Below are 24,683 nucleotides of genomic sequence, written 5' to 3' on the forward strand. Positions count from 1 at the left end.
CCGTCTATCTACTAGTAGCTGTGCCGAGAGAAATCTGAATCATTCCCTTCCGAAACTTGCAGAGACGGAGAGTGTGAGTAGGAGGTGTCCATGAGCTAGGAGCAGGAGAAACTTTTATTCTGATTAATTACTTTGTCATTTTGCCTCCACGTCTCCCCGATTGCCCATAAGCTTCTCCTCCTGTCCATACAGTAATCTCTCTACTGTGCGACAGAGAGTCGCGTGGGTATGACGCAATCGTTAGCCTATTTTTACAAAAACGGCTTCTACGGGGCCATAACGTAAGATACAAGGTAATGGAGCCTTTCATACATTTTTGTGTTTCTTTAGAAATAAATAATGGACAAATGGAGTCTTTAAACGCCTCAGATGTGAAGTTATTCGCTGTCAAAGTGACGCCAAAATGAATGGGAGTCAATGGGATGCTAACAGCAGGTGATGGTCCGCTAATCAATGGCCCTGCCCCCGATTTTAACTTTTCATTGTTATGAACTTTACGATAGTGATGAAACGCGTTTGTCCATTCAGGGTCACTGTAGACACATGCCGATGTAAGGAGACCCGCGGTGTGTGTAGACAGAAATACCTCAAGCCCCGTTCACACTGCCAGCGATTTTGTCGCTGTATGTCGCTAGTCTCTGTACTGTGAAGTCGCTTGTGGGCGTTCATAGTGCTGTCGCTCTAATGTGACTGGTAGACTGCACGTCTGGCCATATCTATACAAAATACCATCACAAGTGATATATACAACTATATCATTTTAATTTGACTAGGATTTAGGCTCAAAAGAAACAGTATGCTGTTGGGAGAGTGTTTTTATATTACCACAGCAGTGTTCAGTGGATTAAATCATTTAGCCTACTGGATTAACGATCGATCAATCAACAGATATCGATCAATCAACTCATACTGTCATAAATTACTAAAACGTCATTCGAATTTGACAAATAATCAATTTTCTTGTCCCTAATAGTCAACATAATGCAGGGGAAACTGTAAAATAATCTGCAGCAGTGCTAAACTTGCATCATAATTACAACACTCGAACTAAATGTGTGAATTAAACTCACTGAGACTGTCGACAGTTTCTTTTCCATGCATCATTTTATTATATCCATGTATGTGGTTACAGTCAAATCATATAAAACAGTGAAATCGCTCTCGAACTCCTGTCTTGCCTGCACTCGAGACGGTGACGTGAGCTGAGCTCCACTGAAAGTCTTCTTTCCTATTGGTTGTCGCTCGCGAAAATCGCTTCTCATTTGCATAAAGTTGAAATTTCTGAACTTTTGTCGCGCGTCTCGTGTCGCTTGACACGCCCACATTCTGTCGCCAACGGTCACTGTCGCTCGTGTCGCCGGAAGTCGCCAGCGCTCCATTGAAATGAATGGGATCATGTCGCTTTGTCGCTGCGTGTCGCTGGCAGTGTGAACGGGGCTTCAGTCTAAGGTAATAAAAACATAACGGTTCATTATCATTTATACGGTCCGGTATATTATACTGCATTTCTGTCTGATCCTCCTAAATATTACACAACACACCTTTAAGAATAAAACAGCATTAATAAAACAGAGGAGGGAATGAAAAGAGTTGAGAAGCTCAGAATGAACTAAAATCCCTTTCTGAGAAGATGATGAAGATGAAGATGATGATGAAGATGAAGATGATGATGATGATGATGAAGATGATGATGATGATGATGATGATGATGATCATCCTGTGGACATGTTGAACTGCAGAGAATCAGATTCATCAGATTTGAGCTTCTTCTGTGAATCATCCTCAGATTCAGGATCCCTGAGAGAAACACATTCAGTTTCAGCAGATCAAGCTTCATTCACAGAGTCTCAGCTGAACGTCTGTTTCACTTCTTCTGCAATGATATTCTGATTCAGTCAAACTCTCTTTAAGTCTTTATTTCTCTCGGTTTGATTCACTCTCACCTGTTTTCTGGATCATTATGCTGAAAGATGATCGTCTCTGCTTTTGGAAAATACCTGACAACACATTGACTGATTATTAACCCCTTAGCTGTCACCCCCCTTTTTGAGAATGTACATTAAAATGCACTATTCAAGCTTAAATGGTTGTAATTCAAGAATGCTTTGGAGTATAGACCTAAGTTTGGTCTTGTTTTAAAGGGAAAAAATAGCAGATTGCTGAAGTGAAAGCACTTCAAAAAATGTAAGTATGAAAAAGTTATGGAAGTTTACATTTACATTAAATCAAATATAATGTATTTAATATTTTTCTTTTATATAAAATATATATTTTACAAAATATGTTTTACAAAAAAATTACTATAAAATGAAAGCCATATATCTAACCAAGTTGTGTTCCAAATTTGAAGTTGATATCACAAAAAATGAAGTTCCCATGAGATTTTGTTTAGGCGTATTACCAAAAATAGCCACCGGGTGTCATTGAATTCCATTGAATTTAACTGTATGCATTCTACCATAACAAATTATTAAATTTCTGTCCAAATATCACTTCTGTCACTAAATATGGAACCTTGAGACTCAGACCTTTCTGACAATATGTGTTGTCAAGATTAGAAAATATTTTTATCATAAATTATGAAACATAATTATGCCCAAAAGGGGAGGAGCCTGATAAAATAATTTAGAGTACTGTTTCTATGGTAACACAATGTCCAATTTCAAAACAGTTTTCACAGGATGAATTCTGAGATCGTAAGCTTTTGTAATAAGGGATCCACTGGAGGCAAGTTGCGAAATGAGAACCCAAATGCAGTTTATTGTAACTAAAATAAAACATGAAACAAAAACATGACGTGGCATGAAAACAAAAACCCTGGCATGAACATGAAACTTACACTCTAGCAGATTTACAGGAAACAATACTTTACAAACACACATGGCAAACATGAGGGCTTAAATACACAGACTAATGACTAGACAAGGGACACCTGTGAACAATGATCAAACAATCAGACAATAAACTCATGACAAGACACATGGCAGGATCACATGACTACAAGGGATCACATGACAGACAAGGAAGCAAACATGACAAGAACAAAACCAGACCAAAACCGTGACAGAATCCCCCCCTCTAAGGGCGTCTCCCGACGCCCAGCAAAACATAAAAGTCCAGGTGGGTGGTGGAGCGGAGGCGGTCTTGGGGGAGGGATGGTGGGCCAGGCCCGTGCAGGGGGACAGGACATGGGACGTGGCATGGCGTGGACGGGCCTGGGTCGTGGCATGGCGTGGGCGGACCTGGGCCGTGGCATGGCGTGGGCGGACCTGGGCCGTGGCATGGCGTGGGCGGACCTGGGCCGTGGCATGGCGTGGGCGGACCTGGGCCGTGGCATGGCGTGGGCGGACCTGGGCCGTGGCATGGCGTGGGCGGACCTGGGCCGTGGCATGGCGTGGGCGGACCTGGGCCGTGGCATGGCGTGGGCGGATCCGGCAGTGCAGGAAGCCAGGGCGGATCCGGCAGTGCAGGAAGCCAGGGCGGATCCGGCAGTGCAGGAAGCCAGGGCGGATCCGGCAGTGCAGGAGGCCAGGGTGGACCAGACAGTTCAGGTGGCCAGGGTGGACCAGACAGTTCAGGTGGCCAGGGTGGACCAGACAGTTCAGGTGGCCAGGGTGGACCAGACAGTTCAGGTGGCCAGGGTGGACCAGACAGTTCAGGTGGCCAGGGTGGACCAGACAGTTCAGGTGGCCAGGGTGGACCAGACAGTTCAGGTGGCCAGGGTGGACCAGACAGTTCAGGTGGCCAGGGTGGACCAGACAGTTCAGGTGGCCATGGCGGCGCGGCCTCCATGGTCCTATCAAGGACCCTACTGCCCCCCCCCCCCCAAATTTTCTTGGGGACAGCTATGGGGTTATGGGCTGGAACAGACGTGACGTGAACAGGCTCTGGCTCGGCAGACGTGACGTGAACAGGCTCTGGCTCGGCAGACGTGACGTGAACAGGCTCTGGCTCGGCAGACGTGACGTGAACAGGCTCTGGCTCGGCAGACGTGACGTGAACAGGCTCTGGCTCGGCAGACGTGACGTGAACAGGCTCTGGCTCGGCAGACGTGACGTGAACAGGCTCTGGCTCGGCAGACGTGACGTGAACAGGCTCTGGCTCGGCAGACGTGACGTGAACAGGCTCTGGCTCGGCAGACGTGACGTGAACAGGCTCTGGCTCGGCAGACGTGACGTGAACAGGCTCTGGCTCGGCAGACGTGACGTGAACAGGCTCTGGCTCGGCAGACGTGACGTGAACAGGCTCTGGCTCGGCAGACGTGACGTGAACAGGCTCTGGCTCGGCAGACGTGACGTGAAGAGGCTCTGGCTCGGCAGACGTGACGTGAACAGGCTCTGGCCCGGCAGACGTGACGTGAAGCTCAGTCTCTGGATCGGCAGACGTGACGTGAAGCTCAGTCTCTGGATCGGCAGACGTGACGTGAAGCTCAGTTTCTGGATCGGCAGACGTGACGTGAAGCTCAGTCTCTGGATCGGCAGGCATGACGTGAACTTCAAATGTGTGCACCGACCACACACACCATATGGCTGTGGCCATAATAGTTAGTGTAGCCATAACTGAGGGCTCAGGTTCAGGCGTGGCGGCGGCCATCTTGTCAGGAGACACAGGCTCGGCGGCGGCCATCTTGTCAGGAGACACAGGCTCGGCGGTGGCCATCTTGTCAGGAGACACAGGCTCGGCGGCGGCCATCTTGTCAGGAGACACAGGCTCGGCGGCGGCCATCTTGTCAGGAGACACAGGCTCGGCGGCGGCCATCTTGTCAGGAGACACCGGCTCGGCGGCCGATGTGGCGTGAACAGACTCGGACTTGGCAGACGTGACGTGAAGAGACCCAGACATGGCAGACATGACGTGAAGAGATTCAGGCTTGGCAGACATGACGTGAAGAGATTCAGGCTTGGCAGACATGAAGTGAAGAGATTCAGGCGTGGCAGACATGACGTGAAGAGATTCAGGCTTGGCAGGCATGACATGAAGAGATTCAGGCTTGGCAGGCTTGGCAGACATGACGTGAAGTGGCTCAGGCTTGGCAGGCATGACGTGAAGTGAAGTGGCTCAGGCTTGGCAGGCATGACGTGAAGTGGCTCAGGCTTGGCAGGCATGACGTGAAGTGGCTCAGGCTTGGCAGGCATGACGTGAAGTGGCTCAGGCTTGGCAGGCATGACGTGAAGTGGCTCAGGCTTGGCAGGCATGACGTGAAGTGGCTCAGGCTTGGCAGATACTGTGGGTTTGTGGGGCTTCTCCTCAAAACCCACAGTAAATGAGGAACCACTCAATAATAGGGCATAGTCAATATATTGAGCCAAGGACCAGTGGATTTTTCCCCCAGGAAGCTGGGAGCGAATGGGCTCATTCAAATTCACTCTAAATATGTCCTTGAGGGCCACGTCATTAAAATCCAACTGGTGAGAGAGTTCACAAAATTCAGCCACATACGTTTCAATGGGAACATTTCCCTGGCATAGGTTCAGGAGGGCAACCGCTGGGTTCATTGTTGTAGGTCAAGTATTCTGTAATAAGGGATCCACTGGAGGCAAGTTGAGAAATGAGAACCCAAATGCAGTTTATTGTAACTAAAATAAAACATGAAACAAAAACATGACGTGGCATGAAAACAAAAACCCTGGCATGAACATGAAACTTACACTCTAGCAGATTTACAGGAAACAATACTTGACAAACACACATGGCAAACATGAGGGCTTAAATACACAGACTAATGACTAGACAAGGGACACCTGTGAACAATGATCAAACAATCAGACAATAAACTCATGACAAGACACATGGCAGGATCACATGACTACAAGGGATCACATGACAGACAAGGAAGCAAACATGACAAGAACAAAACCAGACCAAAACCGTGACAGCTTTCAAATGATACCTAATTTATGATAACTACTAAAATATGTAATGTAATAAAAAAAGGCGATAAAAAAATATAATATAATATTTTAGAGGGTAATATATATGTTATACTTTTTAGAAGATAATATTATTTTATATTTTTTTATTGACAAATACTAGATTAAATGTTTTATTATGAACTTTTAGCATGAAAACCAAAGTTTCAATTATTAAAAGTGTGTGCGTCGACTTTTTGTGACAAACACCAGAACGCCTGTTATGATGTAGAATTTTTTGAGGTGCGCTCTTGTCATAAATTCATCTATTACTGTTCCTGCATAAATTGTAACAAAAAACAGTGCTGAAATATCCATTAAGGAGTCTTAGACCTTTCCAACAATATATAGTTTGTCATGATTAAATTAGGATTTAATTGTAATATAGTGACGTAAACTTAGGCGTCCCGTATTCAGAGATATTTTATAGTTTAGGCGTCATTTAATATGACTTTGTTAAATTGATTTTCATGACTATTTTATTCTTTTAGACACAATTAAACACTCATAACTCACCTGAAGATCCTTTTACGCAGTATATAACAGATGAAGATGAAGATGAAGAGAGCAAACAGCCACCACAACTGATCTATACAAGTGATCAAATATCAGATCAGCTGATCTATAATGATTAATCAATATTAAAGTTGATGTTTAAAGCTCTTGATGTTTTACCTGAGATCTGGAGAGACGGAGAAGCTTCATTCACATCTTTAAAACACACAACGATCACAAATATCAGACAATATGACAGAAAACATTCACACTGGAGTCTGAATCAGTGTTTTATTAGTGAATTAGACACACGTTTATCAGCTGAAACTCACCTGAGTTTGGAGTCGCTGCAGTTTCATTGCTCACTGAAAAACACATTCACAATCATCATGATTCACTTACAGAAGATTCAGTTCAACACAGAGTCTGATTCTGGACACACTGATGTTTTACTCAAGAGTCTCTCTCACCTCTGAACATGGTCTTAAGACTGTGATGAGACTGAGATGAAAGAAATAAGCATTAGAGAATCATGTTAATGAAAGATTAAGCATGAAAACAGAGGAATGATGTGTTGAGAGTTGATTTACTCCTGAAGCGTCACAGAGGATCTCATGAAGGACATTCACACATCGAGACGTGACGAGATGATCAGATGAGACTGAAAAAACAGGATCACTCAGTGTTTCAGGAGCTGATGGATCTGCTATCAGACGCCGGTCCTGAACACACACAAGAGGATCAGATCATGAGTGTGTGTGTGTGGTGTGTGTGTGTGTGTGTGTGGTGTGTGTGTGTGTGTGTGTGTGTGTGTGTGTGTGTGTGTGTGTGTGTGTGTGTGTGGTGTGATCACTCAGTGTTTCAGGATCTGATGGATCTGCTATCAGACGCCCGTCCTGAACACACACAAGAGGATCAGATCATGAGTGTGTGCGTACGTGTGTGTGTGTGTGTGTGTGTGTGTGTGTGTGTGTGTGTGTGACAGTCACCTCTGAATACCAGCTCTGCTCACAGTCTTCATTGAGTGTGTGATTCAGTATAACATGCAGAATCACATACACAAACCCCACAGCACTCTCAATCTCTCCACAGCACACACTGATGTTAGACATCATGACTCAACTCAAATGAACAACCTGTTTTAAAGCAATAAATGACAGAATTTTTCTCATGTTATTTAGACATTCACTCATCAAGAATCACAATCAACACACAACAACTTTCTGTATAGCTTTCCCCTATTATCAGATATCTTTTGTTTTCATTTGTTCCCTTTTGTAAATAGAAGTCTTATAAATTTGAATAAATAATTACAGCTATGACACTATTGTGGCACGACTGTCACATTCAGGCGTTAATTAGTGACTGAAATATGCAGATTTACAGTGTGTTAGTGCCGGCTCTGAGTGACATCAGCAGTTGCATGGAGACCCCGTGGTCATGTGATGCTTGAAACTTCATTAAACTGCAGTTTATTATTTTATTTTTTAGCTCAAATATAACAATATACATTATGGGTCAGTCGTGGACTAGAGAGTCCGAATTATTTTCCATTTTATTAATTTGATACATTTTACTCATCAAAATCATGTCAAATCAATTGAGTTGAATCTATATTTCATCATGTAATAAAATGACAATTGAACATTTAGTTTACAATGAAACAATGATGTTGGTGAAACGCAGAGCTGCACAACAGAACTGTATAACAAGCGCATGTATATATCAGTGCAAATACACAATATAAAATATATGGCTCTGTGCCCTCTTCTGTCTTTTTCTTGTTTTTGTTGTTGTAATGAATGTGAAACATCCTCTTCTCCTCCTCCATGAAACAATACAATTTATAAACCTGCCAATCACAGAATCCTTAACAACAGAATTTTACAGTAATGAAATACTAACCTCATACCTGTGAGTCGGTAATAGTGAAGGTCTTGTTCTCCTGCTGGAATCTCTGCTTCTGATTGGCCTGCAGTGTTTATGTGAGCAGTTGTGTGATTAACAGGAGGAGCTTCATCTTTCGACTGTCAGTACACCTCCACCTCTGTTGTACTTCTGAGAATCCTCGGCGTTTCCCAGAGCCGTTTCTGCCCATCAGAAGAACCCGGATCACTGGATCATCTGGACTGGATCTCTTGATCACTGAAAGACACAGAAAATATGAAGAATGACTGTATAAAATACACAAGGTCAAGTGTATCTTCATCCCTCACATTTAAGAAAAGAATGAAACACTTCGACACACAAGACAGCAGCAGCAAACAAACTAAATGTCATTAAAGCCGTCAGTAATTGATATATCTCAGCTCAATCTGAAGGTGTTCTGGACTCTGGATAGGAACCAAATGACTCTTGAAGAAATGATCTAAAACTGAACTACAAGCTAAATCAACTATGAACACTAACAGAATACACTTCTTATTACTCGAACACAATCTCACCAGGAAGTGTTTTAGATGTCGTCGCCATTTTAACAGTCTCTCAGTACGAACAGGAGCTCAGGATAATGCTTCTGGGAAAACAAAGACCATTCTAAATGTAGAAACAATCTCAAAATATGTTTATCATTACTAAACATATCAATAAATCAAGAAAGAAATACAAACTCAGCAGGAGTCGAGCTGCTCAGATTTACTTTCACTTACGGCTCTACGTAATGAATCTCCTCCTCGCTGAAGAAGTTACATAATCTCCGTCTGCATTTGCTCTTTCTTCTAAAGGTCTTCAGTTCTGTAGCCGAGAGCACGGATAAGCAGATGTTCACATCACACAGAACAACCATTTCTGAGCATTTCACAATATCTTTCTCACAATTAAACGCACCCTGGACAGAAGATCGCACGGGACATTGTCTTGTTCAAACTTTTCTTTTTCCTTATCTCTGCCAGGTACATGAACTGACCCAAAACAACTCTAAAAACATTGGTATAACCCTTTGTTCTGGTCTGGGTATTTAAGGGGAAGTGGCAGAGCAGACTGCAATTATACACTGCAATTGATCTTTTTCAGTTTCATTTTATATTCATTAGTTTCTTGAAAAGTTACGCTCAGTATATTTTGCCACAAATGTAATTCGATTCTGTCGGACCCTGCCAGCTATCCTTCCTTCATTGCCATACGGAGAGGGCAAGTACACGATTGATGACAGTACATTTATGGCTATTGTTTGGTTTTAAGTATGTGTGCATATTTACCATTTAAAATTTCTGTTTAAAGGTTGAAACAAATATTCATTATGTTGGAGGAGGAGGAGGAGGAACAGAGGCAATTCCCTCGTGTCCTGAAGTTTTGGGATAAAATCAAGCCTTCGGTATTGTGGGAGCAATGGTTTACAAGCAGTTGTGCTTTAATACAGGCATTAAATGATAATACATGTTGTACATTGAGTATCCCAAGACTCTGCTACTGCTGTTCGTGTCTCTACAACACACAATATATTATATATATTATATTCTGGTCCATCAACACACTGTCACCTGTATTACATTGTCTGTACTAGATTTGTTCTGTTTATTTATTTGTGATTTTTTGTAAACTGAAACATAATTGCAAGTAACCTAATGCGATAAGGTAGTAATTAATAACACAAATGCAACTAATAAGTTAATATAATAGAAATGTTGGCAACTTTAAATGTAATGTAAATAAAGCATTTTCAATAATATTGTAAGTCTTGCATTATTATTATATAATGAATTTATAAATAATATAATTAATAATAATACCAGAATGGTTAAAGCATGACATTTGGCCAAATAACCCAACAAACTAGTTATTTTATAACCCAATTTATAGGGTAAAACTTATTAGTACAAAATTCCACTTTAAACCCCAATACAGACCTCCTTCCTAATAACAGGAATATATATATATATATATATATATATATATATATATATATATATATATATATATATATATATATATATATATAAACAGTAATAAACCATGCTCTTTATATGAAACATCAAGAGGAATCAAACAGAGAATTTTAGTGATGTAAGAACTAAACAAAGGTGAAATCAATCAAAATGGTTATATGTTAGCTTCTTCAAAGTATCCTGTACTTTACAGAACTGTACAATCTGCTTTTCCTCAAGACAATGTCTTCATGTCTCCACATGGGATGTTTTTTACTCAATATTGGAGCATGTTGAACACACGACCGCTGCTTTTCTGTGGTATTTGTTGTGCATTTATAAAAAGTAGTAATAATAATAATGAAAAGTTTCAAGGACACTTGCACATGTATGGTCAAACACACATTCCCTCTTCTCGTCTACAGATGATCAGTCCATCCAAACACACACCCGTAAGAGAAGATCAAACTCGACTCGCTGTGTTCAGTGTAATACAGCACGATTACTGTGATCAGTGTGTGAGCCGCTGACTTTGACTTCTATCATAGTTTCTCTCCCTGTTTTATCAGGATTTTCCCTCTGATGCACTTTATATGTTTCGTCTGTCATTTCCTCACTGATTTCCCTTTCTTCGAAGATCAGCCCAGAGTCTCTCTGAATATCTTCAATTTCCACTTTGTATTGTTTCAGGTTTTTTCAGTGTTTCTCTATGGTTAAGCTATATGTTTCTGGGTTTTAGAGTCCTCCTCATCAAAATATTTTCTTTTGTAAAGATTTTTATAAGAGGTTTTTCTGATTTCACATTGGTCAATATGAGTAAGTCGGTCTGACTGTTTTATTGACAATCATTTGCATTGGGCATTTTATAACATTCTGGTTTTAGTACTCTCCCATCATTATTCTCCACAATTATCACCTTAAACAAATTGAGTTGGCCCTGCTTTCCCTCCAAAACACTCATATCACACATGCTTTTAGCTTTCATTTGGATTCTTATTATCCTTTGACTTTCTGTCGCCTTGATAGGTAAGTTTGTTAAGAAGTACAAAACTCAGTTCTCGTGGCATTCCCAGTATGTTACTTACTGAAACACTCCAGCAGCTAATGCAATGTACGGGGGGAAAACAGTCCTTTATCCTACTTTTACCCCGATAATCTTCATTATCGAACAAGCTTCTCAAACACGACACAACACAAAACTTTTGCTGCGGTGCGACCAGAACTTTTTTTTTTTTTTTTACTATAAATGACTGTATATTTTGACACTACATTTTTGACAAAATGACTATATATATGGGCTTGTTCTGGGCTTATCTGCTTGCTTCATCGATGAGGTGTATCCTCCAACATTACTGTCTAATGCATTAAAACATGTTTAGTGCTTCTGATATATGGCCATATATGGATATATACTCATATTTGTAATTCCATTGTTTGCTGGAGACATATATGCTAAAGTATATGTACAAACGTGTAGATAACATGTTTTTCTTAAGTTACTTTTTAAATAATACTAACAAAGTTTCTTGCAGATAATATAATATTACTAAAATTAAAAGTATCCTTAAAGAGAAAACACTTTCATGACTGTTTAACACACATAAGTGCACTTTTTTTTAAATGCACTTTGTAACAATATCTAATTGAGTTTAACTTAAATGCGCATTTTAAATAATTTAGTAATGATTTAAAGAAGAACATTTATTTTGATGTATTGACTAATATACTAAAGCGGATTTAAAATAAAGGATTCAGTTTTAACTTAAGAGTTTTGTCCAATATTTGTTCATATATTTGAAATGTGTTTATTGTATAATATATACTGTGAAAAGTAGGCTTGAAACTCAACATTAAGAAAACTAAGATCATGGCATCCAGTGGTCTTCAAGATCACTGCAGATGGAGACTGTCCCCATGAGATTAAGACACTTGCTGCTTGGAAGAAAAGCTATGAAAAGCTATCGAGGGAAGAATCGAGACGGCGCCGCTGTTGTGGAGACAACTTGTCTATTTTTAAAGAGAGTTTTAAGTGTAGAAGTGTACTACTCTGATGACAGATGATGTTAACAGTTTCGAACTACAACTGCTAAAACTTGAAATGGACACTGTTGTGCTTTATCATCCTCCTAAAGCCCACAAAGACTTTCTAAATGAATTTGTGAATTTTCTTGGCGACATATCAATCTTTGATAAAGTAATAATTCTTGGAGATGTGCAGACCGTCAAACACATTTGTCAATTAATTGACTCCTTTGATTTAATTCAGTGGGTGAAAGGCCCCACTCATTTCCAGGGACACACACTCGATCTTGTGTTAACGCATGGTGTATCCACTGAAGATCTGGAACTGGGCGATTTTGGTATTTCAGACCACAAGCCTATCTTGTTCTCTATCCCTTTTACAACAGATATGGTGAACACTGTTAAACCGGTGGTGGTTTTCCTGCAGTGTTTAGTGAGATTGCTGGAGTTTCTGATGCACACCTCCATGATTTGAGTGCTGCTGAACACCTCAGCCGGTTTAACACTGCTTGCTCCAATATTTTAGATGAAGTGGCCCACTTTAAAGCTAAACATCAAAAACCCAAGCTTGAGCCGTGCGTAACTGAAGCTGTTCGGGAGCTCAGACGGACATGTAGACGAGCAGAAAGGAAATGGAAGAAAGATAAACTACAGGGCCCGTATTCATAAAGAATCTTAATGCAAAGAGTAGCTCCTAGAGACAAAATTCTAAGAAAATTCTTAGAAATGTGGGCGTTTACTCTTAAAATTAAAGAAAAAATCCTAGTAAAGAAAAAAGTCATTCAGAAAGCATCTTAACCCTTAAAAGAGGTCTTAAGGTCAAAATTGTTAGGAGCACGGACGAGGACTTTTAAGAGGCTTAAGAGTTTCTTTAGCAGAGGAGAAAATGGCAGAAAGAAGAGGGAGAAGAAATGTGTTGCAGACAATGGATGACAGTGAGTTAATAAGACACTATATATTAGATCGTGCAGGGATCATGTTTGTGACAGATCTTATTAGAGACACGCTAACATCTCCGACACAGCACAGAAATGCCATAGCGCCAGAAATGAAAGTAATCACTACATTACGATATTTGGCAACTGGGAAAATTCCATGTTTGATACATTAAAACCAACATTCAAACCACCACTTAAATAGACATGCCAGCAATCAGTGTAATTGGAAAGAGTGGAACAATTTTTATCATTCTAAGCCAAGCAAATACCTTATAGGAAATTAACAGCATGGTAAATAAAAATAAAAAGGATTTATATACACATATATAATGTGTGTGTGTGTGTGAGTGTGTGTGTGAGAACGGTCAAATAGGAAAAATGACGCATGTAATTTCAAAGTGAAGGCTTAGAATAGACCCTATACTTAAAATCACTTTTTTTCCCCTTCTTGGACAACCAACCAATCACAGTCGTCAAAAGATTGTGTCATACATAGCAACGGGGTCAACCCCGCCTCCTTACTAAGATGAAAGTTTTTGTCTTTTCCTTACTCAGAGTTGCTCTCAGATCAGTCCCGAATTGCTCTTAAGCTAAGACTCCTACGTAAAAGTTTTTAAGCTAAATTAAGAGTTTTCTGAGAGGATTCTTAGAATCTTTATGAATACGGGCCCAGGTCTCCTAGGAAGTACTAAGGAACACTCTTGATAAATTCCACCGGTCCATGAGATCAGCGAAGCCTAAATACTTATTAAATTAAAATGTGAATTATCGATTCTGCCACACACACACCGCTGTTCAGCTGGATTGTTTGACTTCCCATGACTGATCATTTCCCACCTCTAGCTGATCCTTTGACACACAGTATCCAGTGAAAATCTGATTGGGCGTCTTTCCACAAAATCCCACTGAAAATAAATGCAGGTTGAAGTTTAGACTGAACAATCAACACTGAGACACACAACAGAACATCTCGTTTTCATTAATGCCATCTTGAAAATGTTGTGTTTTGATTAAAATCTGCAATAATAAGAACAGAACCCATTCATGAATTTTAAAAATTTAATTACATTACACTTACATAATTACAATATTTTTATGAAATGTGTACAGAAAATGTTCAAGTGCCATTGGAATTGTGTTTGATCTCATGGCTGGGGATCACTTTATGAAGCGTTATAACATTAAGGAAGGCATACTTTACAAGAAAAAAAAAAGTAATATATTATTATGTAATATAATTACAATGAACATATATTCATATACTCTATATACAGTATACATATCGATTTTCTTATTAGCGATCAATGCCAGTGGATAATCTTTAAACGTTAGCTTATAAACAAGATGACTGATGTTTGTCTGATCATTATGTCTCTCACTGAATTGCACACATGTCCTGTTCTGATAGTTTCCGTATGGCTCTGAGTGCACCAATCACGGCCTCTGTACGACTGATTCCTCTTCTCTCAAGTTCCTTTATGGCGCTCTCTAAATCATCCCCTATGAGTCTGACTATATCTGATATGTATTCACCAGTCATGATGAAATCTTCACATAGAGACACTTCTGCTGAACCTGAATGCTCCACTTTCCCAACCATTTTCTGATTCACAATCTCCTGAATGTGTTTGGTGTCATTGGTGAAGTGTGTTCCTCCATTTTCTGCCACCATCTTCTCTATTTTTCCGATCAGATCTCTGAACTGTGGGAAACTGGCAGACTCATTATCTAAACAGAAGAACCGGTTTCCACAGCTCTGTATGAGGGATTGAAGATCTGGATCACTTTCCTGTAGAAACTCTTCAATGGTTTTATTCTCCTTCTCTAACTGATCTTTATGGGTGAAGATGATCATGGTGTATTTTAGTATCTGTTCTCCGAACACTTCTTTGAGCTGCTTTATTGTGTTTTTCTCCTCCTCAGTGAATCGACCCACTCTAATGACAATAATGAAAGCGTGTGGTCCAGGAGAGGATAACATTATGCATTTCACTATTTCAGTTTTAATCTCATCTTTACTGAGTTTATGATCATAAAGTCCAGGAGTGTCGATCACTGAGATCTCTTTACCGATCCTCACTGTAGTTTCTGCCTGACACCGTTTCGTCACAGAGTTTGAAATGGCTGTAGATTTAAACAGGTTTCTGCCGATGATGGTGTTTCCAGTGGCACTTTTCCCACATCCAGTTTTTCCCAGCAGAACCAGTCTGATCTGGTCTTTCCTCACAGGAATCTGAATCTGATCTGGATCTTCTGATGAAACTACAACAGAAACATCAAACCACATCAATGCACTGCATAATTAAATCTCAGTATTGTTAATATATGCATAATGCATATGACGATGCTCTAAGCATGAGAAATATAAGTGCCTTACACACTCAATGAATAACTTGCATGTACTGAATTAATTTTCAACAACAAATCATCTTACAGTTGATATCAAGATGGTCCTTGCTGTCACTCCTCTTCATTTGGTCCATGATAAATTTCCCTCCGTTCTTCATCATCATTCCTTTAATCTTCTGCAGTAGTTCTGGGACTTGATCACCATGTTTACACTTGTTATTGAAACAGTGAAAGTTTCCTCCACATTCAGTCACCAGTCGCTGGAGATCCTCATGATCTTGGTTTTGTAGATGTTCATCAATGGTCTGCGGTTCATCCAGTTCCTCCAGTTCATCTCTGTGTGTGAACATAATCATGATGTACTTCTGAACTTCAGGACCTAATAAACCTTTAATAAAATCCAGTATCTCCTCCTCATTTTCCACAGGTTCCTCTAGAGGAACGGTGAGCAGAACTGCACTGAGTCCTGATGAACGTTGAGAGACCAGCTGATCCTTCATCTTCTCCAGCTTCTCTTTATTCAGGTCTGGATCCAGTAGATCTGGACAATCAATCACACACACCTGCTTCTCTCCGATCTGTGTTTTACCCTCACACACTTCAGCTTCATGTTTCTTCTTATGTTTGTGGATTTTAAACTTATTTTCTCCCAGTATAATGTTTCCAGATGAGCTTTTCCCAGAACCCTTCCTGCCTATCAGAAGAACCCGGATCACTGGATCATCTGGACTGGAGCTTATCTCCGACATCTCTGAAATAAAAATATGAAATAAGACATCAGGTCAGATTAGGGATGGGATGGTATGAACATTTTATATCACGATAATAGTGACCAAAATTACAGAGTTCGATAATATTGTTGTGATCATCTTGTCTGGGCGACTGTTTTGTACGCTGTACAAAATTAATTTACAAACATGTAAGATTTAAAACTTAATCTCAATTCATGTCCCCGTAATTATGTGGTAAAAAAAAAAAGATATAAATATTGGTGTAAAAAGTGTACACTATACACTATTATCCCTTCAATGTCACGTAGCAGCAACTAATTCTACCAACATATACATGAAAGAGTATTTAACTACCTACTTTTAAGATGTACGCACACAGTATGAACAAAAATCCGCTAGAAATAGGACCTGGGGCCTCATATAAAACTTTGCGTCGGATTAGCGTCAGAAGTGGCGTACGGATGAAACATAGGACGTGCGTACGCACAGAAATATTCGGATTTATAAAACCGTGCGCACGCACATCCTACGCAGTTTTCCCTTAATAAATCACAATCAATTCTAAATGTAGCGCAGCTTTTGCGGCTTCATGTCACGCCCATAGTTGCCCATAAATAGTCTGAGAAACGCCCACAAGTTAATATTCATCGATTGCGAAATCATGGCAAACACAGAGAGAAAAACCAAGAAACATAACTTCACTCAATGTGAAGTAGAAATTATCGTTGGCGAGGTGGAAAAGAGGAGTAAAGAGAAATATAAAATTATTATAATTATTATTAAAAAAAATTACTCATGACGGCCATTGTGCGTTATTACGCATTGTGATGGCATCATGGCATTTTATTACCATCTATTTGATTGCATCTGACAAGCTACAGATGTGTTATGAGGATGAACTGCATAACATGCTAATATTATTGCAGAACATATTTCACTTTTCTTTTTGCAAATATGTGTTAATTTGCATTTCTGTTTTAATCTTCATTTGATTTTTTTTTTTTTTACACTGCAGATCGATCAAACGGGTATTCATGTTGGCTGTTAATTGTAAGACTTGCTTTGTAAAGTCTTCATGTTATTTATGAGAGGCAGTATTGTCATTTTTTTACACAACGGTCTAAAGTTTCACACACTTCAACACACTTTCACGTGTTTCTTCCGTCTGCCGACGGTGTCGCCATTTCTCATTTCACCCGTTTTTGTGCGTACGCCTGGGTCAGAGCTTGCGTGAAGGACCGCACATTTTCCCGTCAAGTTTGCTTTTTATTGCGTAGAGAGCGGCGTACGCCTTCTTTTGTGCGTACGCAACGTTTATAAATGAGGCCCCAGATCAGCCCGTAGATCACTACAAAACTGCCGCGGGATTTAGCAACATAGTTTAATGTCTGGGCATGAAATTTTTTTTTACATTTTTTATTATTCAGTTCTCCCGATCTAAAACAATGAAATTACAGAAATGATAGTCAGGTGATTCAGAAATAACATGTATATCCTAAAGTGCAACAAAATTAAATGTCCAGCAGAGCGCACCAGTGTCATTAAAGCTTAGCCTGGCATTAGTCTAGCAATAAAATAATGATGTAATACATTAATATATTTATGGACTTAAACTCAATTTTTTTTTTTTTTTTTTGACCTTCACAGAGAAAAAAAAAAAATACTTTGGACCAACTTAAAAAAAAAAAGAAAAAAAAAAAAAGAAAAGTTGGACCAACTTTTATTTGAAAAATAAGTTCAAATCTTATATTTTGATTTTGATAAAAAATATTTCTATTCCAAAAAACAAAAACCTTTGTATAATGTATGTAAACAGATGATTTATTATAAAGGCCATACCATAGTTAATCAATATATATTCTTTAGACATAAACTAAAATGTTAATCTGGGTCAATGTATATTTTTGTCTTTTTACAACTTAATTTCACAATAAACAAAATCAGTTAGCTAGAATTTTCACTTTTGAAGAATTTTGTCAGTCCGTTTATTCTCAATTCTTCTATGCGGATTGCAATTTGCAGTTAAACTGAACAACATGGTTTTCAATTAGACCAATATAATAATGCACTTTTAATTTACATGGTCTTTTCTATTTTTTTGTTTACAGTACAATGATCAAATTATGCGATATTTTAAAAAACATTTTTTATATATATATAATTAAACTATACTTAAGGTAAACATTATGGCTGTACTTCATTTGTTATGGGCAACATTAGACTGATGAACCTGTTCTGCTTGTTTTCCTAGAGTCTGAAGGTGCGTCACTGTTCACTGTGTCATGTTGTAAACATCAACTTGGTGAATTTATTTTCCTTCAGTACAATGGTAAAATTCTACTTGTGCTTTTGGCGTAAATGAGCATTCATCTGCATTTTTTTTCCTCTTTATTTCTAGTCATATTTTGTATGAAATAACTTTAAGACTAAGAACACATAATTGTAAGAAGGTCACATGACTATGACGACAGAACCTTTTTCCTACAAATGAAAGAAATTAATCAAAAACTACAACATCTCAGATAATTATGGATTAAAATCTATTTGGCAACAACATCATATAGGCCTACATTGGTTGAGTCCGCTTACCTGTAGGTGCAGAAGGTACCTCTGCCATCTTTATGTGATCACAAGAATAATGCTTCAAATAAGTGTGAAACGTGAATAAATAACACTCTTTAAATTAAACATGTCCAGGATTTGGTCAAAAGAAAACGGAGAGAACAGCAGCAGTAAAGTTTCGATTTACTTTCACTGAAAACGCTCCCTGCGATCTCTTCTTGTTATACCGGTTACAGGAGTCGCCTGATGATTCGCCCACAACACTCAACAAACATGTTCATACACTGACTCAGTACTAAAGCTCAATTAACATACTAACTCTATACAAGCACTGTAAGTAGCTATTTAACCTTATAGCAGTAAACTCTCTTTACTAAAACATTGAGTGCACTGAAACTGAATTAATCTCTTTTAAACATTGTAAAGTCGCGACTAATATTAACCCGCACGACATCCGACAGCGCGGCCGCGGACATCCGCACTCCAGCCGCAGGTGCGTCGAGGCGGCCTTTTTTTTTTGATTCCATAAAACAAATGCATCAAACTAACACATCGAATTTACTTATACACCAGTTGTGATGTCACATCACTATTCTTACCTGCAAATCCAACAAAGGCAACAATAAATTAGTTTCTGTTTCACAGTGTTGACAGTGTGACAACTGGACACTGACAGCTGGCAGTGTGACTACTTCATGTGAAACGCCCTGCGGCTCCCCACTGCCCCCAGCGTCACACGCCAGTATACGCAGGTTTAAGGGACGTTAACATAGACATCTACATTTAATAAATGGTAACCAACAATACATAACAACAATAAAACATATGAATAACAATACAGTATTTGAATCTATATGACTGCATTAGTTAATAAAAATACAGCTGTCCATGTTAGTTCACAGTGCATTAACTAATGTTAACAAATACAACCTTTGATTTTAACCATTTCATATTTAACAACTGTTTTACAGGTGACTATGGAGGTCCATTTACAAACATTTTATATATACAAGCCTATAGCATATACATATTACATTATCATATATTATGCCATATAAACATGTGAATAAATATTATCAGAAAACTGAACATTTAGCATTGTCAGGCGTACGAGCGGAATCAAACTCACTCACTTTTCTCTCTGGTGACACACACTGCTGAAAAGTAATGGGTGGAGCTAGATGGCCAATCCATACCTGAACCCTATCTCTAAACCCCTAAACCCTATCTCGAAACCCCTTGTTGTGTAGTAACCGATGTGGCTCGGGTTAAATGAATCACTGTGGTGCGTCTGGTCAGGACGCAGTGAAGATGCACTTAGGTTTCGTTGAGGATTTATTTGGTGTACTTGTGTGTGTGGTTCTATAAGGCAAATAGAACCAATATATCAATACTTAACATCCATAAATAATTGTTAATCAACGACAAATACATTTCCAGAGGTGTAAAGTCCAGGTTCAGAAAGTAAAAGTCCCCCTCAGTATTTTGTTCCAATCACCTGGATTTGCTAATTCAGCAGGAGAGAGAACTAATTAGTGAAATCAGCTGACTGAGTTCATGGGTGGAATAAACATATGGCAGGACTTTTACTTTCTGACCCCTGGACTATACACCTCTGTACATTTCAATATTTAGAAAGGCATTAGAACATATCCAGAAGTCATTTTATTCACTTTTGTTGTGACAAAAAACTTATCTGACTTTGGTCAGACTGGGGATCGAACCCGTGGCCGTTGCGTTAATGACGTCACATCGACAGCGCGTGCAAAACAGAATGACGAAGCACTTTTCTTAGCTTAGTCGACAATATCAACAAATAATATAAATATACCCAATGAAAGGCTATTACAATAATGCGTGATATAAACAACAATAACGTTTTACGCACATGATTAATAACACCACTTTCTGAAATGAGGCAAACTCTCCTGGGGCTCGTTCTTCGTACGTTGCTTATTACATCCGAGATCAAATGACACATCCAAGATGATATCATCGTGCTAATCATGATCTGGCTAACTCGGTTCTTCGAACACACTTGCCGGATATGATTAGTATAGCTGGATTGAGTTATCTGAGATAATTGCGCGTTCATGCGCTGGGTTAAAGGGGACATGTATCCATAGTAGAAACATTGATCAGCAACGCTGCTATTGGCTGTTCAGCGTGGCCAAAGAGCGCGCTCAGTTTTTCTCCTCAGCAGAGCAAGAACAGTCGAAGTTTATTCAGAATTTTAATGTTTAATTAAAACGCCAGGGAACACCTCAAAGTCTGCAAAAGCCAGGAGAGAGGGCTGGCAAAAAGTAGCAGACAATTTAAACCCGTAAGAAGTGGCCATGTTAGATGTTTTTTTTTTATCACTTAATAGCCTATATTTTTGTATTTTAATAGTTGCATAATTACTTTGTTCATTGTAATGTCAGAGTCACCACACTAGAACATGGGAACAAATAAAAGTGAAGTACAAAAATATTCTACATAATGGTAATTTTTTGTTAAATTATAGTCTCTTTTATAAAAGGCACTGTTAAATAAATGGTTGTCTGTTTATAAAAGCAATCAAGAAAAAGATCTTAGTAGCCTACACTGTAAAATAATTTTTGCTGCATTAAATTAAGGCCGTATAGTCATTTCAACTGTTAAATCTTGAGTAATGATGAATTGCTTTGACTTGTGAAAGTGAAAACTGATAAACTTATTTTAATGTAAAAATATTTTGCCATGAGTTATTGATCACATTTTTCCTGAGTGTAGTTCATTGTAATGACATTGTGTTTTCCTCTTTTGTGCACCTTTACATAATACACCAACACTTGTATCTGTTCCCAAGAAAGTGGTGGCTGAAATATGTGCAGCAAGTGGACATTTTCTAACTTTCCAAAGGAAAGAAAGTAAGACTTTGTAATGTCCATTTGTTTCCATTGCACTGGACAGTGAATAAACCCTCTCAGATAACTGTCATATGGAGGAACTAGCCTACCTGCAAGTGCATAAATAACTTTACTTAATTTATACTTGTATGCTTTATGGCTGCAATATAAGTTGCAGGATTCCACATCTACAGAAAGGCCTACAGAAGAGTCTGCACAGACAGAGGAGACATAGGCCTACAGGTGGGCAGTGTATAGCCAACTTTTCCTTTTTATTTGTTGCATGAGGCATGTGTCTAATATCTTGTTGCAGGCACTTGACCACTGGCTTTTCTTTACAAAGAGCAATTGAAATAAAACTCAAGGAACTAAGCATATTTGTCTTTTATTAAACATTTAATGAAAAGGTTTTTTTTTATTTATTTTTTTATGTTGTGTAAAATGGCACATGCAACAATGTCACAGGCCCTGTCAGGTGTGCAACCCTCAGACTTATCAGACACTGAAATCTTCCCTTTAGTTAGCCAAAGTTAATTTCATTGTGTGCCCTTGTCCTGGCTAGAGCTGCATTGTAACTGGTTTGGGTCAGGGAATGGGGTCATAAAACACTTGTCTGCAGGAACATGTCATAATCACCTATGAAAAAATGCAGTTCTGTTAGGATCAGCATAAGTGTATGTAATACAGTGAGCTTGATATTTAATTGTGGAACTTTCCTCACCACTTTCAAATAATGTGCATACATGTGAATCTCTGAAAATTCTTAAGTCATACACAGATCCTGATATGGTGATATGGAAGATTTTAGTCAACTGCCTTTTTTTTTAATTTGATATAATATTATTAATCTGGAATATTAAGAATCCCAATAGTAACTGGGCTGCACATTTACATTGTGAACCTCCTTTCTGTTCACATAATCCCCTTCATTGAGGCCTTGATGGCAGTCTATGGAAGCCTATAGTCTATGGTACTGTACCAATCACGTTAGTGAAGCCTGAGTGACATATACTGTAATCGGCATGGTCATGATTGCATGATCTTCATAAAAAATGATGATAGCCTAAAAAAATAAATTGCTTTAAAAAAAAACTGCTTTACAACATTGGGTCTTAAGTGGCTTGGAAATGCCACAAAAAAACCCTAAAACTGTTTTTTAAACCTAAAAGCGCCAGGTAAACTCCGAATGACACGACAGACAGCACTTTCCATCAAGTTCTCCGCATCTCCAATAGTGTAAAGGAAAGAGCCACTCGCAAATAATCTTAGGGCAATGCAAACAGTTTGTGCTGTAGTTAAAGCCCGACTCCGACAAGTCGAACATAAATGTGCGTTTCCAACAATTTAATAATGTAAACGACAATCTCACGAGTCACGAGAAAAAATATACATCTCAGAAAGTGCACTATCGCGCTGCGCTGGACTTCCCGTATCAGCTCCGTTTATGAAGCCACAATCTAATACTGTTTACATGAAATAAGCCTGCTCCCGAGCAGGTTTAAGCTTGCGCACCTGTTGCTATGACAGCAAGTCCAGGATGAGCGTCGAAGAACCAAACAATCCAAGATCATGCCAAATCGCCAACAATCAAATCCAGCTAACTGAGTTAGCGACGTACGAAGAACGAGCCCCTGAGCTCCACAATCCACACTCTACGGATTCATAACAACAAACGGAGTCGCACTTTCCAGCATATTCCAATTACTTCGTTATTCCACAAGGGGGCGTTGAAAGTCCATAGCCATTGAATCTGTCAACTCTCAATAAGAAACCCTACTAATATAAATCTTTTACCTGAAGTGCTAAATACAAGGGACAATTCATATTATCATTAGTTTCTTGAAAGGTTACGCTCAGTATATTTTGCCACAAATCTAATTTGATACTCTTGGACTCAGCCAGCTATCCTTCCTTCATTGCCATACGGAGTGGGTAAGTACACGATTGATGACATATTTGTTTATTGTTTGATCATGTATGTGTATACTTACCATTTTAAATTTCTGTTTCAAAGTTGGAAAAACAATCATTCATTTGGAGGATTCATTAATTAAAGTAATTAATAACACAATTGCAACCAATAAATTTAATAAAAGTGGTTGCAACTTTAAATGTAATGGAAATGAAGCATTTTCAATATAACAATATAATATATGGAACACTTTTAAGAAAACAAATACACAAACCAGTAATAAATCACACTCTTTATATCAAACATCAAGAGGAATCGGTCAGGGAAACCTGAGAGAACGGCAGGTGTAGCTTTTAGCTTTAGGAAGCGGAAGTTCAAAGGTCATCAGTGAGAGTTTGAGTGCAGATCTGCTGGACACAGGTTTATCTGTCTCTAAAAACATGATTCAATTCAATTCAATTCAACTTTATTTCGCCATGTATACAGATACTAGGAATTTGATTTGGTCTTATCCATGCAGGCAACACACAGTAAAAGCAGAAAAACAAAGAAAACAAGTACAAAAACACAATACAAGGACAAATAGAGACATTATGAGCAATAAGTTAATATGAATGTAGAAAGTGATGTGTTAAATAAAAAATAAAGTGCAATGAATTCCAGGATTTAAGAGTCATTTAGGAGGGCTATTGCTTGGGGGAAAAAACTGTGGCGGTGGTGTGTTGTTTTGGGCAAAAAGGCCCTGTTCCGCTTTTCAGAGGGGAGAAGATTAAACAGACTATTGGCAGGATGAGAGGGGTCGGCCGCAATCTTCACAGCTCTGTTAATGGACCTGGAACTGTGCAGGTCCATGATGGGGGGCAGGGGGCAGCTGATGATCCGCTCTGCTGCCCGGACGACTCTTTATAGCCTGGCCTTTGCGCGGGCTGACGCAGAGGCAAACCAGACCGTGAGGGAGGATGTTAGCATACTCTCAATGACCGCTCTGTAGAATTGTACCATGATGGGGGGACTGAGCAGTAGTCCTTTCAG

The 24,683-nt window shown here is 39.2% G+C and overlaps 3 protein-coding genes across 3 annotated transcripts; all 3 read right to left on the reverse strand.

Moving 5' to 3' along the window:
* Positions 1–584: 584 nt before the first annotated feature.
* On the reverse strand, positions 585–9,972 carry LOC309502510 (uncharacterized protein). Its single transcript, XM_082174900.1, has 11 exons — positions 9,014–9,972; positions 8,849–8,919; positions 8,317–8,549; positions 7,394–7,540; positions 6,995–7,126; positions 6,875–6,905; positions 6,737–6,769; positions 6,585–6,620; positions 6,426–6,498; positions 1,944–1,997; positions 585–1,797 (listed from the first exon to the last, which is right to left on the reverse strand). The coding sequence occupies exons 4-11, from the start codon at positions 7,517–7,519 to the stop codon at positions 1,713–1,715; spliced, it is 570 nt and encodes a 189-aa protein (XP_082031026.1). The 5' UTR covers positions 7,520–7,540; positions 8,317–8,549; positions 8,849–8,919; positions 9,014–9,972; the 3' UTR covers positions 585–1,712.
* Positions 2,695–4,998, reverse strand: LOC309510773 (uncharacterized protein). The gene is made up of 2 exons (XM_082185662.1): positions 3,883–4,998; positions 2,695–3,834 (listed from the first exon to the last, which is right to left on the reverse strand). The coding sequence occupies exons 1-2, from the start codon at positions 4,969–4,971 to the stop codon at positions 3,079–3,081; spliced, it is 1,845 nt and encodes a 614-aa protein (XP_082041788.1). The 5' UTR covers positions 4,972–4,998; the 3' UTR covers positions 2,695–3,078.
* A 4,467-nt stretch (positions 9,973–14,439) lies between the features above and the next one.
* On the reverse strand, positions 14,440–19,538 carry LOC309499850 (GTPase IMAP family member 8-like). Its single transcript, XM_082171338.1, has 3 exons — positions 18,897–19,538; positions 15,662–16,327; positions 14,440–15,489 (listed from the first exon to the last, which is right to left on the reverse strand). Exons 1-3 carry the CDS (start codon positions 18,922–18,924, stop codon positions 14,603–14,605), a joined length of 1,581 nt encoding a protein of 526 aa, XP_082027464.1. The 5' UTR covers positions 18,925–19,538; the 3' UTR covers positions 14,440–14,602.
* Positions 19,539–24,683: the final 5,145 nt, after the last annotated feature.

This window comes from Leuciscus leuciscus (assembly GCF_965113295.1).
Source record: "Leuciscus leuciscus genome assembly, chromosome: 1".
In the NCBI taxonomy this organism is placed as follows: Eukaryota; Metazoa; Chordata; class Actinopteri; order Cypriniformes; family Leuciscidae; genus Leuciscus; species Leuciscus leuciscus.